We start from the raw sequence: 17,528 nt of genomic DNA, 5'->3' as shown, positions 1-17,528 counted from the left end.
ATCTTGGCTGTAAAACCATGAACATACCACGTTTTTCTATTTATCTGTTTATTCGGTTAGTATATAAATTAGTACAGTATGTCACAACTGCATTCTGGACTGAAAAATCACTCAAACACGCACTCAAATAATACATGCGCCCTCATTCAAACACACCAACATGCGCACAACAGACTGACAGTGCTAAGAAACAAGCCTACAGTCTGCCTTTAACTACCTGTATGGATATGTATGCAAAAGATGACTAATCACTCTTCAGATACCGGTCAAAAACTAGTCTATATGCAAGGCTTGGTTACACCACAAGACCTAGGTTTTCTACAATGCAAAGTATCTTCTACCAAATCCCTTATAAACTGAAGATGAGATATGAGGAAAGATGTGCACAAAGTAACCACATGGTGACAATTCATGTGCTATGTACATGATCTGTGCTTAAAATAACATCAGTCTTGGTTTCTTAGCATTTCATCAGAAATTATGCTTTGATGCACATCTATGGATAAAGGTGCAGTCATGTTTAGAATTGTTAGGCAAATTTTCACATTTGAAAGTCATTTTCATGTTCGAAATAGTCATTTAGGAATCCATGTGATTGGGGATTTTACTTGAGGCAAAAGATTTCCCCACGGGTTCAAATTGGTCATGTAAATTTGCTGTGTTGAGCAACAGAAAGTTACTTATTTTGAACATGATTTCATTAATGTGACTGCACCTTAAGTGTAAAGTCTTTTTGACCAGTTTGTCATTATACTGGTAACTTCACTTTGGCTGATTACTACTTTACTGTACTAATAACTAATCCTTCTTTTTTCCAAATTGCTGTCTATCATCTCTCTTTCAAGTCTCAAACAAAGTTTATCATGGCACAGTTTAATTCTGTCAGATTTGTAGACTTCTGTCTGCCTTGTTATAGATCCCACCACAGAAGGAGGTTTCTGGCAGTATTCCTGTGAACATAGGTTGACATCTGGAGTCGGATGCTCATGTGACGATCAGAAGTGTTAGAATAGCATGAGGAGAGAGAGAGAGAAGACAGATGGAAAAAGAATGAGAGTTTGATGAATGAAGAGGTTTAATTTAATGATAGAATAATCTGAGGAAAAAAAGAACACATTTGTGTATCTAACAGCTCAGCATTGCCCTGCATTTTGAGGGTCTGTGTGTTTGCGAAGTCAAGGGCCAGTTCCAAACGAACGTTCAGTGCATGAGCTGCTATCACAACAGTGAAGAGGACATTGAAGTGCATTGTGGGTGTTGTTGCATGTTTAGTAGTAATCTTCATAGTTCTTAGGGTTCAGGCAGTAGAGAATGGCTCCTCCAAAGGAGAAGATGGTGGCTCCCCAGGCCAGACCGTAGCCCCAGTTAAACTCGTGGTATATTCTCAAACTGATGGTCTCGATGAACTTGATGGGATACAGCACCAGACAGCAAGCCTGTAGGACCACTGTGAGAAACAGAGGAGCGCTGGCAATGAAATTTGCAATCATCAAAGAGACAAAAGTAGGTTAAGAACATTAAGTCTTCTAAATCCTCAATGGGCTTTATTTCTTGATAAGTTCCTCAACAAAGTGAGCGTGTGCCAACTTCAAAGCTATGTAAAAATCCTCTTAAAAGAGATGTGAAAATGTCTGTTTCAGATATACCTTACATCTTTTCCCTGTGATGTGTTCATATCAAGAACAACTGATTACTGAGGCAACTGTGTGATGTGGCTTGGAAAAAACTGTTTGGATGCAAATAGTGCATTTCCTGGTCCATTAGCTGCAGCAGTTGCGTCTTAGAGCCAACAACACATTTTAAATTCATAATACATGAATCCTAATTTAATGTGCATGGAGAACAAAAATGGGAAGCCAACACATTAATACATAAGTGTGTGCGTGTGCATGGTTGTGTTTATTTCACCTGCGGCAAAGAGCATAACTGCGACCGGTCGGTAGAAGCGTCTCCTGGAGCGAATGCAGACAGATACCAGGGCCACCAGGAAGGAAAGGAGGATAAGGAATGCTCCACCCAACAACAAAGCCAATGTGGCGATCTGCCAATCTGCATTAAATCAATACATAAAAACACAAATAGTAGATCAGTTTCATATCGCATTACATAGCATTATATTCATTCATATCTAATGAAAGTAAATTCTCATGGGAAATACACCTCATTTAAAACAATTACAGAATTAAGACATCCATATAATGCATGTTTACATAGAAAAACAATAGAAGTGTTTTGTTTGTGTGAATGGCCCCTTAAACTATTCTTTTTACAGCCTCTAAACATGTTGGAAAGTCAATACACACAGAATGGCTCACTTGAACACTTTCATCTTGGGTTTGCGTAACTGAAAGAATGAACCTCTACGGGCAACAGAGAGCTTATCGACAATTCTGGTGGGCTAAATGGGGCATCGCGTAATGTATTCCTCCCCCCCTTTCTCCTTCCTTCAGTCCCTCTTGTTTCTGCTTTTCATTCAAGCACTCTGAGACACTCAGCTAGAGTAGGGCCCAGAAATAGCACTGAATCCTCCATGGAACGCAGGAGTGAGGGAGGGGGCAAGGAGAAAGAGTCAGAGAGGAGGTGCTTGAAACAGTATGCCTGCTTCCATATCTGACGACATGAGAGTAAATATGTGGAATCTCACATGCACTTTAGGACAACTCCTGAGGAATCTCATAAGGGAAACACATTATAAGTAGACAATCTCTGAGAAGTGACTTGCAAATTTCTTTAGCTACGTAGGCTGAGGGAGTATTTTTTTTTCTTAACTGTCATTACATTATTTATAACTCAATATGTCGAATTGTTCAAATTAGTGAGTAGCTTTTAGAGACAATATTTGCAATTACTTTTCATTTTTTGCTCCATCAGCTAAAATAGATCCAAACAAAATGCGGCTCTCAAGTAAAGTAATTGTGTTTCTGAATGATTTTTTTTTTTTATGAATCAGTTAAGTGAATGATTCAAAGACTCGCTTGTAAGGACAGTCACTAATTTCAAATCATGAATGAATCAGTGTTTGTGAATGAATTGATTGAGCGAATGATTCAATGACTCGCTCATAAAGACAGTGGCTACATCCGAAAACTGAAAAATGTTGCCTTTGGTGGAGGTATTCCAAGGTAGGAGGGCATCAAGGCACGTCCGAATCCAAAGTTAGCTTCACTTCCTGTCTCATGAGATGCCTTCATTTGATCGACTTTTGAAGGCAGCATAGATGTATTCTTCGCTGCCTTTGATATCCCACAGTCCTGTGCTTTCCATTCTGTGACAGTTGAGCTAAAAAATAAAGATGGCGTCTGAAAGTTGCGGTTGGTGTACAGTTTGTGTGTAAATGTATATTTTTGACCATTATTTTCCACTTTTGATGTAATTTCTAACAAAAAATTACTATTGTAGTAATTAAATATTTGCTTAGTTATCACCAAAGGTCACGCTATTTTGCTATAGATAATTAACAATCAGTGTTTGTAAACTAATTGATTGAGTGAATGATTTAATGACTCTCATAAAGACTCACTTGTTTACAATCATGAAACGAATCAGGTGAATGAATGGTTCAGTGACTCAGTCACCTACTAGCATATTAATGCAGAAAGGCTCACTTAAAACAAACATTTTTACTTACAGCATGTTTTGTTGGTTTTTATTTTAGCTTTTCAATATGTGGAATGGAAAAAATAACTTTTAAACAACAAAAAAGAAGAAGTACGTGTTTAATCAATGCTACCTTTCATCTAAAAATGTCAAAGTTTCATTCACTTTTTATTATTCAAGGGCAAGCAATCTATTGCAACACTACCCATCATCATAAATAAAATCATAGTCACAGAGTGTTTGCACTGTTACACAAGTAAAACAAGAACATTACAGCAACCACTAGTCATTATTTATGTAAAGGGTTTGTTGTTTTAGGTTTAAAATTCCTCTAAAACCTGGCCAATGTCCTTTATTACTGTATGAAAGAGGCCAACAACAGCACACTATTGCATTAGGACTCTGCCATAGAATGCCATATTATGAATGTTATGATTATTATGTTCACAAATAAGTTTGTAAAGAATTGTTTTGAGAAGTTATATAGAATATATACACACACACACATTAAAAACAAAGATTTTGATGATGTTTTTGTTTAGTTATCATGTGATAAATGACTCAATAACTAAACCTGAGAAAGGACTCACAACATTTCATTTCAAGACATCAGTGGCTGTTTAAATAAAACCATAAAAGCACCGGATCCTGTCAATGGGCTTTGTTATTACACAGTGATATCTGTAAATAGAAACATTTTCATCAGCTTGGGAAAATGATCTATAATTTTCTCTGCTGGAAAACAATCATTTCTAGCACTAAATCATGTGAAAACATCATTTTCAGAGATGGTTGAGAGTTGCTCTGGGCTACTTCAGCTCCATTCCACCGTACTACAGTTTCAAACATAAACCTTTTTACCTAACATGGTTTATGATTTGGAATAATAAATATGTCTGTCACCGCAGGAAGTTGAGGAGAGATGTATAAAAACAGAGCTGCTGATATTTGCATTCATATAACAACAAAATTCTAACACCTCAACCTCCAACCTCTCTGGATAGCCACCAAAAGCCTGCAAATCATCAACGAGAGTGTCTTTCCCCTATCTGTGAAAAAGATTTCGACTTTATGTAACCTTGAGGTCTACGTCTGAGGGGTCTCCGGCAGAATAGAGCTTATCCAAAACACCCTGCAGGACTACAGATGGAAATGAGGATACAAGATAAAAATCAAAACATTCATTACTATAATCTGTTTTTCAGCCACCAAGTGCCCTTGGCTAGTTCTTACAATCTGATACCGTGATGAGGGGAAAAAGAAGTCCAATGTCATAGACGAGAAACTGAATTACGTCAATAAGACACAAAGTCTTCGCCGTTCGCAGACAGGGAGAGAAATTGGCATCTAGTGCGCGCCACAGACTCTACATCGAACCGCTGCCTCTTCTCCAGTCGAGCATAACATCCACACAAAAAGACTCTCACACACTTTCGCCACATTCCTGTTGTTTGCGATTATCTCTCCCCGAGAGCTTTCACAACCTCGGATTTCTGGTGCATGTGTGCATGTACAAGGGAGTCAGTTTATGTTAACATATCAATGTTGTTAAATTGACAGAGATAAACTAAAAATGATGCGCTGGACTCAATGAAAGGTTAGGAAGCAAATATGCTGGTTCATAGAGACTGTGGAGTCAGCCGGTAATTGCACAGCTAATGAGATTTAGTTTAATGCACAGTGCATGACACAGAGAAAACACAGAGGAAATGGATTGACTGATTACAGAAAGCCCAAAATCAATAATGCGCTGCAGAGGAAAGCCATTCACCCAGGCCGCTCCTTTGGTATTTTGACTGGGGCTTCATGACTTTATATGGAGTCAAACTGTGCTTTTTAAAAATGACGGGACAGGGTCCAGAGCCAAACAAGTTGTCATTGCAAAGCATACCTAAAATAACATCTTAAATCTTAACTGCTTTTGGCTATCCGAGACTATACTATAAAAAATCTGGCAATGAATAACTCTACACTAACATATGAAATGGATACGCAGGGGGAACTGCCCCCCAAACTGCAGTTTATTCGCTAGCAAACCTTCACGCATGCCAGAAAGGAAGTTTCTTTTTCAGTGCAAAATGACATTTCTAGAATGCAGCACTTGTTTCCTTGGTAACTAATCTGTCCACATTAGGGCCTCTAGGGAGCTCTCCTCTCAAACTTAACCTCACTCCTTGGCCGGTGAGGAGACTTTAACAAAGGCTCATTTTGTAGACAACAAAAGCGGAATGAAACCCCAGCTGGACCACCGATTCCATCACACATTCCCACATCATCCAAAAACCCTTCCACCAAACAAGCTGTGAATAAAATACAGTGTGCTATTAAATGTTAATGATCAATATCAATTAATTAATGAAGCATTCTTCACAAACACTGTCTCTGTAATAAATTAATCCTGGCTTGCTGTAGGCTGGAGAGTCTTTTTTTTTTTATAAAACAGGATGAATTCAAGGTTGTTTTCCCCCAAAACCATTAGTTCAAGCCTCAAGCTGTTTTCTTTTAAACTAGAAGTACAAGTAAACAATTCTTTTTTTAATTTCCTAGTATCTATACATTATACTTATTCATTAGCAACTATTAGAAATCAACTATTCATTTCTGACTAGTATTTATTTCAGTTGTTGCTGGTACCTATTAAGATTTTAATTGAACTATAAAGTAAGAAAAAAAAAGCAATTGAGCTAAAAAAAAATATAACTAGTAACAACTGGAATACATACTTGTGACACATAAGATATTAGTATGGGCTCTTTAAAAAAGATGTACCTGAAATAGATACAAGCAACATTAAAATGCATAGCTTGTTAAAAGGAGTAGGAAATATTAAAACGACTTGCCATATCTGTTTTAACCTGACTAAGAGATTTAAAAATAAAATTATTTTTCTATACTTTTTCTGTAAGCTATTTTAAAAGAGTTTGTTTGGCATGTGCTGAACAATGAGTGATAATGATGCGCTAGAGCGAAGGGCCCCTTTTGTTATCTCATAAATCAAATATGAGCCTCCAGGGCCATGTTTCAGAGCTCACTAAAGTTAAAAAGACTGCGCACTTTTTTGTTTTTCCTGCATCTTAAAATATGTATGTGCAGCTCATCCTGTCTGAACATTGTTTACTGCAAAGTTACAAAAGTAGCGGGTCTCACCGGTCCCCAGCGTGCTGCTGCACTGCCAGGTCGCGGAGGCTGCAGGCTTCCAGCAAGACTCCCACAGGGACAGGTGGTACCGGTCATCCGCGGTGACCCACGCCGGACTCAGCACGGCCCCGACATCCAGGCACAGCGCGAGGAAAATACACACCAGACCCACCAACTTCAGGGGCGTCAACGCCGACACGCGCACTTCCTCCGCTCCGCTCACGGATGAGGCCATGTCGGCTGGATGCGCCGGCGATGAGGAGCGATGTTGCGCTGGGTCGCGGAGAAGCCAGGAACGATGATCCCAGACAATGTCTCTGGATATGTATTTGCGTTCAGTGTTTTGAAGATTGTGGAGCAGCTGCGCGAGAGGGACGCTGTAACAGCTGCCCTCGCGCTCCTGTGAACGCGACTGCACTGCACATTATTGAAAAATCACTGCTGCACCTGCAGGGTCCTAGTGCCTAGAAGTGCCCCGTGCCTCGTCTGAACGATTCTTTTACAAACCAAAATGAAACGGTCCGAGCAGTTATCGAGTCAACAATTTACTGACACACTGAACGGAGAACCGTGACTTTTCTTGTTGTAAAACGTGTACGCCAAAATGTTTGTTTTATTTACAAATTCGAATAACGCTTCTTATAGACTAGGCTACACCAATTCCGTAACATCCTTTGATTAAATATGAAGCCTAAATGTTTTCCCTTTTCCACAAAACGTTTGGATAGCATTCATATTCATCACATGGAATCCAACACTCACGTAGCAATGTGGTAAATAGTCCCACAGCAGTGTTTCATTTAGCCTAGATGCTCTAATTATTCTGAGAAAGATGTTTCATTATCTTTTTAAAAAGACACATTGCTCTATGCGCGTGTGTGTGAGAGAGCACGAGAGATGAAGAGAAAGATGAGGGTGGAAAGTGTGAGAAAAATAACAAGGCAGTGACTTTTTCAGCGAATCGGTTCTTTTGAACAGTCCGTTTAGAACTGGTTGATTCAGCGATTATTTTTACACGTCAAGGTATCTCGCGGTCCTTTATAGGCATATTAATGCTCTAAACCGTTCTAATACAGCCATATCTCGGCACATATTTATTAAGTTGTTATTATACGCCCTAATTTTTATTAATAGGCCTACGGGTTGGCTTAGCGTATTTATAGTTGCTAATTTAAGTTTCTTGCAGCAATGTTCCTCATTCGTTAGTCAATACATTTGGGGGGGAAAAAATAAATCTATTCTTTTTACCGCATAGCCTATTCTGTATTTTTCTGTAATTTCAGTTTTTCTGCTATTAAAGGGATAGTTCACCCAAAAATGAAAATTCTGTCATCATTTATTCACCCTCATGTTGTTCTAAACCTGTATGATTTTCTTTGTACTGTTGAACACAAAAGAAGATATTTTGTAGAATGTCGGTAACCAAACAGTTGATGGACATTCAGCCTGAAAAAGCTGCACATTGTTCTGAAAAGTCTGACAACAAAGGACACCTGAAACAACATCATCAACAGCTTGGCCTTGCTAACAAAAGTCTCTAACAGAAAAAGATAAGACCCTTAATACATTCTTAGACTCACAAAGGAAAATAACATTCTTCCTCATCTCAACCGTGTGTAACACAGCAAGATAAAGCATCAAATCTCTCATTTTCAAATCATCATGAATGTGCTTTTAATGGGAATAATGAAGTCCTTCTGAGTCAACTTAATGATTATTTGTTTAACAGGTCAAAAATACTGTTTTGCCTTGAAGGTGAAGAACACATGTATGTAACAGACTGGCAGTCTGGGCAATGTTTTTTTTTTTTTTTTTTTTTTTCACTGCAAGCAAGCATGACCACCTATTTCTCCTCTCATCTATCCAGGTCAATGGGACTTTTTTTTTTTTACATTTTTATTATCAAGGGTTTTGTGAAAGAGACGAGAGAATGAGAGTCTCTCTCTCTCTCTCTGTATGTGTATGCACTTGTGTGTGTGTGTGTGTGTGTGTGTTGCATTCTTTTGCCTATAATGTCAGAAATGACAATTTTCAGAGCCATTTTTTTTTTACTTTTATAAGGCCATTTTTGTCTAACAATATAAACAACAATAATTAAAACAGAGAAATAACTGTAAATAAAGCACATAATATCATAACACATTAAATGCTTTGCTAAAACTTTTTTCTTTTTTAAAAAATAAGAGTAGATCCCTATACTGTCAAAGTCAGATATACAGATTTTGTTTGAAGTTGTTTTAATCACATTCACTGGTTAATATCTGACCTTTATGTACAGAATGTAAAAGTGTGTTTCTGATTCTAATCAGAGAGAGAAGAAAAGAGAACGCTATATCCCCCCCCCCCCCCCCCCCCCCCCCAATGTCATTGTTCAAGATAATAGTGCAACAAGACAAAATGAGTTAGTGAGTCACACGTCAGAGAAAATATTCATTACGTAATGAACATTTAGACCTATGCTATTATTCATTACTACCTATGGTTTATTTGTACTGCAAGCTGATATAATCATTACTCAGTTCTGTCTCATATATCAAAAAAAGAAGGGGGATTTACAAGGAAAGAATCTTGTTCTGTAATTACACCCCACACCCCGAAACCGCGTCAGCGGCTTTCTGTTCATTACCAGAGCCATGGCTCTGTTCATTACTATCCAGTTAATTCTGCCTGCTGACTGCGCATGCGCCAAATCAGGACATTGGGACTCAACGGTGCACGTTTGGGTGGAACGGGTAAACACAGTTTTTGCATCAGTTTTTTATTAATCTATTTTAAAGTCGCAGCTTTTTCTAATTATTACATACAAAAGGCATAGCTTCAGACGCGTCGATGGTTATATTAATTTGTGTGGTTTTTATGTACAAAACCGCGTCGACAAGCTTCAGTCGATAGTCATCGGACTGAATTAGCGACACACAATTTTGTATGCTTATCATGTTTTTAACGTCTCGAGGCGGTTATTTTACGTTTCGATATAGTGAAAGAACAGTCGTTTTGTGCTTGTCAAGAACGGACCCGTTTTTATTCGTGTGCTGATGGTTGAACGTGTCCTATACATGCTAGTAAGCTAACAGTCCTTGAGACATACAGAATGATTTATGTTTTTGGGCATATTTTTTGCTGTTTATTGTAACTTAACATAAGAACAACGCTCTGCAGTGTTTTATGTCAAAATCCATCTTGAATGTTCCTGTTGTTTTGACTTTGAGAAACTGAAAATGCATGAGCACAAGTGATATAAATGTGTGGTCGTTGATTAAATCTGGTTATCTGTTCTGTCATTCTCAAGGTCCAGTTTCCCTCTTTAAAAAGCTGCAGGAATCATGGGAGCCGGTGAGTCCTTTTATGCCTTATTTCGTGATATTCACAAGGACGCTATTTTGTGTTTCTTAACGTTGCTAAGATATGTAGTGGGTGTGTATGCTGAGCCTGCTAGTGATCTAATGGCTGTCACGTAAAGGACTTCTGACAGTAATTTCCTATTAGTATTAGTTACAGATTATCAACAGGGGTCTCGGCCTACATAGCGCCTCTAATATTTAATCCATGCCTAAACTGATATTTATGGATCACAATATAGCATCTGTTTTATTTCTCCCACTCTCAATGGTGAGGAACAGTAGGCTACTCTTTTACAGGCTTCCTGTGCCCGGGAGGAACGGGCATTTCAAAGAAACCACTTTGTCAGTCATAGCAGCCCCCCTCATTATTTCTGAGCTGTACGCTTATTGTTTGTGTCTCTGCCAGTGTTCCTGCCAGCAGATGCCGCACACTCAGTGCTGCGGAGGCTCCCGAGAGCAAACTTCTTCTTGGAGGAGATGAAACAAGGGAACATCCAGCGAGAATGCAGAGAGGAAATCTGCAATTATGAAGAAGCCAGGGAGGCGTTTGAGAATGATGAGAAAACTGTGAGTTTGGGGTAGATTTGTGCTTTTTTTTTTTTTTTTTTTTTCTTTTTTTTTTTCTCTTTTTTTTGTGCATGAACTTGAACGCAACTTCCTCTTAGTCATTCCGCTCTGTGGCATTTCCTCTAAACAGGAAAGGAGCATTGTCGACAGGAAAGGCTCACTGGGTAAATATTTTCTCGGGATGGCTAATTATGCGTTACTCAGTAAGGATGTTTGGGTTGAGTTTCTGCAGGGGTTTACACTGTATATTCAAAATGACAAGATGAATAATGGCATAATGTGTGCATTTGTTGAGTCAAGGGGAAGGTTGGATGATTTGGGGGAAAATCTAATTGTGTAATAATAATAATAATAATTTTCACAGGCTGAGATGAGTTCACATGTGGAGCAGCATTTACTGTGAAGTGCAAACTGAGACACTGAAAACACTAGATCATGTACAGTTCTCTTGTAAATGAAGCATGTAAAAGTGCACATATCTGTATTTAATTAAATCACAGCCTTTGCGATTTGATAATAGTACATATGTCCGTTTCAGTTTTATTTTGATTAATTGTGCAGCCCTAGTCCAGGGTTGTGCAAAGTTTAGAATTTAATAATAGGCTTCCTTTCGAATCATGAGTTGGAATTGAATTGGACACACCCCACAGGAATTTGAATTAAAATTTGTATTGAAATGACAGAAAAGAAGAATTTACTGAATTGTAATTGAAAGAAATTCAGCACAGACGATTTATTCTGGAAAAGTGTTTGATCCACAAAAGTTTATTTAAATAGATAAACTGAATACAAATATCTTTAGGTGTAATTTCTGTCTATAGTTCTGTCTGTTCATCTGTCCCTCAAACTTCAGGCCTTTTTAAACTTTCTTCAAAAATGTTAAATAAGCCAAGATTTACTAGTAGTAGACTTTACTAGTTATTTTCTCCAGAATTTTCAATGCAATTTAATTGTACTTCTTTACATTCAAATTTGAGATGCAGTTCTACAATTCTGTCATGTTTCGGTTTAGTTTTGGACGTTCGGTTCGTGTTTAGACTTTCAGTTTGTATTTTGATCAGTTCCTTTGTTCAGTTTCCCGCCACTCCTTAGATTCTGTGGTAACCGTTAGTAGTTTCACTTGAATCAGATGTGTAGTTAATTACCTTGTTTGTGTCTGCTATTTAAGTTGTGCCTTAACTTTCATTTTCTGTCAATCACCGTTATGTTAAGAGGCGGTTTTCCCTGTCTGTTTTCTGGTTCGTGAGTAAGATTATTAAAGTTTATTCCTTGGATAAAGTCTTCAGTCTGTTTCTGAAAACGCCTACTGTGACAACATCATGTTTGCTATCTCGAATCAAATTCAGTAATTGAAGTGTAATTCAGAAGGCGTTATCAACTCAGTTTTGTATGGTGAACAGTCATTGCTTTGTGTTGTTGTGCAAGGTCTTGGTTGTTGGTCAAAATGACATTGTGGTCTTTTTGTTTAGAATACAAACAAATGACTTTTGCTTATTGTTTACATTTAGGCAGACAGTGTCCTTACATCACTGTTTCTCTTTCCCCTTGTGACCCTCATAGAGGCGATTCTGGGAGGAGTACCAGCGTGAGAGCAGCCCCAGGCCTGGCGGACTGGAGTCCATCGCTGGTGGCGTTCATTCCCTGTACCTGATCTTACCGCTGCTGCTGGTTTTGCTGCTCATTGCTGCGGTTTCCATCACGGTTTGGAGATGCCACTCACGCAAAAGATCCCAGCAAAGCCCTGCCATTGGGCGTCCACAAAGAGACACAACCCTATCTGTGGTGTCAATGGACCAGTGGGGTCGGGACTACCATCCTGACATCAGTCCTCACTCGGAGATCAGTGCCCACAGTAGCCCCGCTTACCCCGGCGCAGACCTCACACCTGGGCGGGGCAGTCGGGGTGACCCGCCTCCTTCATATGAGGAAGCTGTGGGCCATACAGATATACAGATTGAAGCAGAGCCTCCACCACAATATGAAGACATCATCAGTAACCACGGTAGCACGGTTGTCATCTCCCAGGGAAAGTGACGGATCTTCCAGGCAAGCCTCATGTAGAGATGCATTTTGAGGCCTCCACCAATACTCTAAACCCTTTTTTTACAACTGCACTACTTCTATGACAGGCTTTATTTTCAGTTCCAGCACTAACAAAACAGCTAAACTGCTTTATTTACACTCTTAAAAATAAAGGCATTAATGGTGTCATAAAGAACCTTTAACATCCATTGGACTAAAGTTTCTTTATAATGAAAAAAGGTACTTTAGATTTTTTTTAAATGTTCTTTACACTAAGAAAAAATGGTTCTTTTAAGAACTGTTCGCTGAAAGGTTTTTTGGAGAACCAAAAATGTTTTTTCTATGGCATTGGTGTGAAAATCACCTTTTGGAACCTTTATTTTTAAGAGTGTAGTATGAAGAGAAAACAACGAATGCAATTTTATTCCAGTACCGTAACTTACACATTGTTAAACATTGGGTTTCTTTGATTTTCAGAGACGATTGCAGAACTCATGACAGCTTGAATCCTGACCCAAGCCCAAATCCAATGACAATGAAGTACTGTAACATGAACAACTCACAATCACATTCTTCTTAGTTAGATGTTCTGAATTTCATAGGACTTACTAAGAAATGAGCTAAACAATTTTTTTTCCCCAGTTGTGGCCTCTTATTGGACCATTTAGAACAATAATACTAAATCATCAGATTCAGTGTGCAAAAAAAAAAAAAAAAAATTGCACAATATTTTCAGGAAGTGATACATTTTAATGTTTACTGACATGCTATACTTTAAGGTTCATTGTAACCTTCAGAGATAACCATCTCAGCTTAGGCTATCTCTGTAACCTTTCTAATTGCATAGTCGCCTCTATGCACTGGACTCGGAGCATCAGTGAAACATTGATATTGGGCTGATTTTGTTTTTCTCTAGTTGAGGTGTTAAACACTGTGTGTTAGATTTAGTTAACATGTTGGAAACTTTTCAGCTGAATTGATAACCAGTTAACAAGGTTTGGTCAATGTTATCAGCAACGTTGTTCCAAGCATGACTTTACAAATTCAATCCTGATTTTATGTAGCATCATGGTTTCTGAATCAGCCTAAGTCGACACCAGGGGTCTGTTCTTTGTACGTCGCTAACTCCATTAGCTAGATTTGATTGATGATTTGGCATGATCTGGGATCGTTTGGTTCTTTGGCACTCATCCTGGACTTGCTGTCATAGCAACAGGTCAATAAGCTTGCTCGTGAGCAGGCTTATTTCATGTAAACAGGATTAGATTGCATGTAGGTGATGCTTACAGTCTGTCACAGCCACTGCTACTTTCTTACAAGAGTACCCTAATGTGAACCAGGGACAATATGATTTAAAAATAAATTTGCAAATAATATTATGTTGTGTTGTGTAGTCTACCGTAATATAGACACAGCCAGTTTAACTCGTTGAGAGATTTATTTGTGAGGGAATACTTACCTAATAATTTTATTGGGGTCTTATACACATGATGTAGGCTACATGTATCTATGCCATGCGCGCATTAATTTGAACCGCGACAGCTATTATGGGAGTGGCTTGATGCAGTGCACGAGATGCAGATAACTTGATCTTCACCCTTAAGAAACTTTAATTAATGCTGTCCCGTTACAAATCTGCTTCAAAGGTAAAATTAAGGTTTTGAGTATCGATACATCTGCCCTTTTCGAGCAACACAAGAACGCATAATAATCTCAGACATTTTACAGACATCAGATATTTTAATCCAATCCGCAAATTCGTTTAAAGAACCAAATTCAGTTATCACGATTAGAAGATCTGACATCTCTTAAATCATCTTAGATGTATTAAGCGAGGTACGAAGAACGGACCCCAAATCAGTGTGTGTGAAGTTTTGGTTTGCTGTGGGAAAATACGATACTGAGCTATTGTATTGTACAAGTGTGGTTTGAGTTTTGTTTTTTCAGTTAAGCCACATTGAGTTCCATGGCAAAACATGGTAGACTAAGTGGTCTATGCAACAGTGCTCTCTTTTCTCTCCATATTTTTGGAGCCGTTTACATGGCCACAACCTTGTGAAATTAATTCTTATTGTGGCCAAGGATTAAGCAGGCATATTAAGCATCCCAAGCTGGGAATACTAGGACAAGCAAGATAAATTGTCAACCGTGGAGGTGATTAAGGAACAAGAAGCATGCTTTTTGTTTGTTGTGAGCTGTGTGCAGACTTCCTTTTAGATTTGTTTTAGAGTATATAACTTGTGTTTTGTTTCTCTAACATCTTAGAGAATGTTAAAAATAACAATTATTGACCAAGCTGGTTACTTTTTTACTTGTTGAAGGCTGATTTTGCACTTGATTTAGCTTTCACACTATAGTTTTGGGTCTGAATCGTGGTACGTTTGCATTAACAACGTGAGCACTAGCAGCTGTTTACCACTATAAAGAGGGTCCACTTCAAAGCATAACTCCTTTTTTTTTTTTTCCCATGACAAATGATTTTTCGGTAACACTTCACTTGAAGCCTTTATGTATAATACATTATAAAGGTATTCATAATGTATATTTTAATGCATCGTATATTTTTATAAATAATTGTAAAAGTTAAAATTTTATTTGCAGAGTCCTTGTTACATCTAAAATTGGTTGTTTTTTAAGATTTATATTTGGTGATTTTTGTCTTTATTATGACAGGATAGGATAGCATAGTATGGACCGGAAGCGAGGTGGGAGAAAGAGGGGGATGAGAATGGGAAAGGTCTGCGAGCCGGGACTCAAACTCGGTTCGCCAGAAGCGCAGTGGCGCTATACTGTATGTCGGCATGCTGCCCATGAGGCTATCGGCCTCGACGTTTGTCTTGTTTTAATGCATTATATATTTTTTTAAATGTGTAACGATGTATTATATAACTGTGGTTGCACTTATTTATGAGACCATAAGGTGCTTTACGTGGCATAATGCGCTAAAATACTTTTTATTAATAATGTGTTATATAAAGGCTTCAAGTAAAGTGATATTTTTCCTCTTGAGAAGTTTCAGACTGTTAAACAATTTTGGATATTTGACACTAGCTTTCAGGTTGGGCTTGTCTGAGTATTTAACAGCAAGCGGACACCTTTTACCTCATACCATTTTCTTCTTGGTTTCTTACTCTGGTTTTCACCTCAGGCCCCAGCTAAACTAAACAAAAACCAAGAGAATTTCAGATTAGGATCAAATTATGGGAACAAGCCGTCCCCTGAAAAGAAAAAAAACTCAAGGAAACATTCAGTATTAAATATCAGGAAAGTGTGTGTTTATAGGTGTGAAGGGGAGGGGGGGGGGGGGGAGAGAGAACATAATGGAAAACAGTCATGCATTTGTATTTATTCAGTAACTATGAGTGAATGCACTTTTTTCAGGGCACCAATTGCTCTTTGTAAAGGAATATTATTTGATGTGTAAAGGAATATTAATTAATGGAAACGATGTGATAAATGACTAGGGAAAAAAAATGGCAAGGCTGTTTGGTTTATCCTCTTGGATTTCTACAGTTTATATTCTCAGTTCATCGACGACATGCTCAGCTGACATAAATATGCAATAAAATACATCACCAGCACTAACTCCAGAAAGCTTTGTGAAAATCAAAACAGTCTCACTTTGCCTAAAATTGTTTGTGTTTTCAACGATATTGTGAAATAAGACTACCGTCACTTGAAATACAGTCTGATGATGTTGCAAGTTTCATTGATTTTGACAGATGTTGATGTATATTTGCAGGCTGATATTTCTGTGGTAGTTAAGAGTGACTGTGGTGGTGTTTATTGCTTAAGCCTTACTCAGAGATAGATTAAAAAATGTATATATAAATGTGTTGAGAACAAATTTAATTTTTTGTAATGATTGAGCTTGACTTTTTATTTTTAATAAAAGTTTTTTGGCCCTCAGTTCTCTGACTTTGTTCTTCCACTGCTCCGTAAACTCTTCAAATAAATCAGTTCAACAAAATTGTTTTATTCAGCAAGGACATGTTAAATTCATCTAATGTGACAGTAAAGACTTTTACATTGTTACAAAAGATTTTTAATTCAAATAAATTCTGTTCTTTTGAATTTTCTGTTAAAGAATCCTGAAAAAATGTATCATGGTTTCCACAAAAATATTAAGCAGCACAACTGTTTTTTATTATTGATAAAGAATTTCTTGAGAACTAAATCAGCATAAAAGAATGATTTCTGAAGGATCATGTGACACTGAAAACTGTCATAAAAATGAAAAATGTAATAATGCTGAAAATTTAGCTTTGCCTTCACATGAATAAATCGCATATTAAAATATAAAAAAGTTATTTTAAATTGCAATAATATTTCACATTACATTATTTTTTTAAAGAAATTAAATGCGGTCTTGAATGTGAGACTTAGTTATAGTAAATAATTAAAAAATATAATAAATAAAAAATTTTTTGCAATGTTCATTTTGTTGTCAGACTAGAAGTCTAATATAACATTGAGCATATTATAAACATCTACTATATGTAAAATGTACAAAGTCTTTGTTTTTTAGTACTCCCATATTATTTAAGTTTAACAGACCCAAATGAGTTAGTCTTCAGATCTAATGTTCTTCCTTTAAAATTCAGTCTAATTTCAACATATCCATTAACCCATTTGTGCCCAAATTTTTCTGAATGGTTTCTATGTGAACATGTTCTGCATTTATTTTCCCCAGGTTTTTTTTTTTTCTTTTTTTTTCTTGAAAATCATATGAATGTGTGGTGGGCAAATATGTTGTACCCCCTCAATGTAAAGTTTAAATAGGAGGAGAACATTTGGGATTTAACTCAAAATAACTGCTTTCAACAGATCAATCTTTATTCATAAACAGATTTATTATGTATA

At 37.4% G+C, this 17,528-nt stretch overlaps 2 protein-coding genes across 5 annotated transcripts; one reads left to right on the top strand and one right to left on the bottom strand.

The window, feature by feature from the left end:
- Positions 1-31: 31 nt before the first annotated feature.
- Positions 32-7,186, bottom strand: tmem47 (transmembrane protein 47). Its single transcript, XM_051902848.1, has 3 exons — positions 6,745-7,186; positions 1,909-2,049; positions 32-1,447 (listed from the first exon to the last, which is right to left on the bottom strand). Exons 1-3 carry the CDS (start codon positions 6,968-6,970, stop codon positions 1,269-1,271), a joined length of 546 nt encoding a protein of 181 aa, XP_051758808.1. The 5' UTR covers positions 6,971-7,186; the 3' UTR covers positions 32-1,268.
- Positions 7,187-9,356: 2,170 nt separating this feature from the next.
- Positions 9,357-16,574, top strand: prrg1 (proline rich Gla (G-carboxyglutamic acid) 1). 4 transcript variants are annotated; one of them, XR_007931381.1, is made up of 5 exons: positions 9,357-9,467; positions 10,025-10,068; positions 10,483-10,643; positions 12,204-15,939; positions 15,978-16,574. XR_007931381.1 is itself a non-coding variant. In XM_051903986.1 (5 exons), the coding sequence occupies exons 2-4, from the start codon at positions 10,059-10,061 to the stop codon at positions 12,675-12,677; spliced, it is 645 nt and encodes a 214-aa protein (XP_051759946.1). In that variant the 5' UTR covers positions 9,357-9,467; positions 10,025-10,058; the 3' UTR covers positions 12,678-12,689; positions 13,143-16,574. The 4 variants fall into 4 exon arrangements, 3 of the variants coding, with proteins under 3 accessions (XP_051759946.1, XP_051759945.1, XP_051759947.1); XM_051903986.1 differs by having other exon boundaries at positions 12,204-12,689; positions 13,143-16,574; XM_051903985.1 differs by having other exon boundaries at positions 12,204-16,574.
- Positions 16,575-17,528: the final 954 nt, after the last annotated feature.

This window comes from Ctenopharyngodon idella, chromosome 8 (genome assembly GCF_019924925.1).
Source record: "Ctenopharyngodon idella isolate HZGC_01 chromosome 8, HZGC01, whole genome shotgun sequence".
Classification (NCBI taxonomy): domain Eukaryota; kingdom Metazoa; phylum Chordata; class Actinopteri; order Cypriniformes; family Xenocyprididae; genus Ctenopharyngodon; species Ctenopharyngodon idella.
This window is presented reverse-complemented; position numbering and strand designations above follow the sequence as displayed.

Coding starts and splice junctions, on each gene's coding strand:
- prrg1 (XM_051903986.1), top strand. Junction 10,644..12,203: donor TTGAGAATGATGAGAAAACT/GTGAGTTTGGGG, acceptor TGACCCTCATAG/AGGCGATTCTGGGAGGAGTA.
- tmem47 (XM_051902848.1), bottom strand. CDS start 6,970: ATGGCCTCATCCGTGAGCGGAGCGGAGGAAGTGCGCGTGTCGGCGTTG. Junction 2,050..6,744: donor CAGCAGCACGCTGGGGACCG/GTGAGACCCGCT, acceptor GATTTAATGCAG/ATTGGCAGATCGCCACATTG. Junction 1,448..1,908: donor AGTTATGCTCTTTGCCGCAG/GTGAAATAAACA, acceptor TGTTTCTCACAG/TGGTCCTACAGGCTTGCTGT.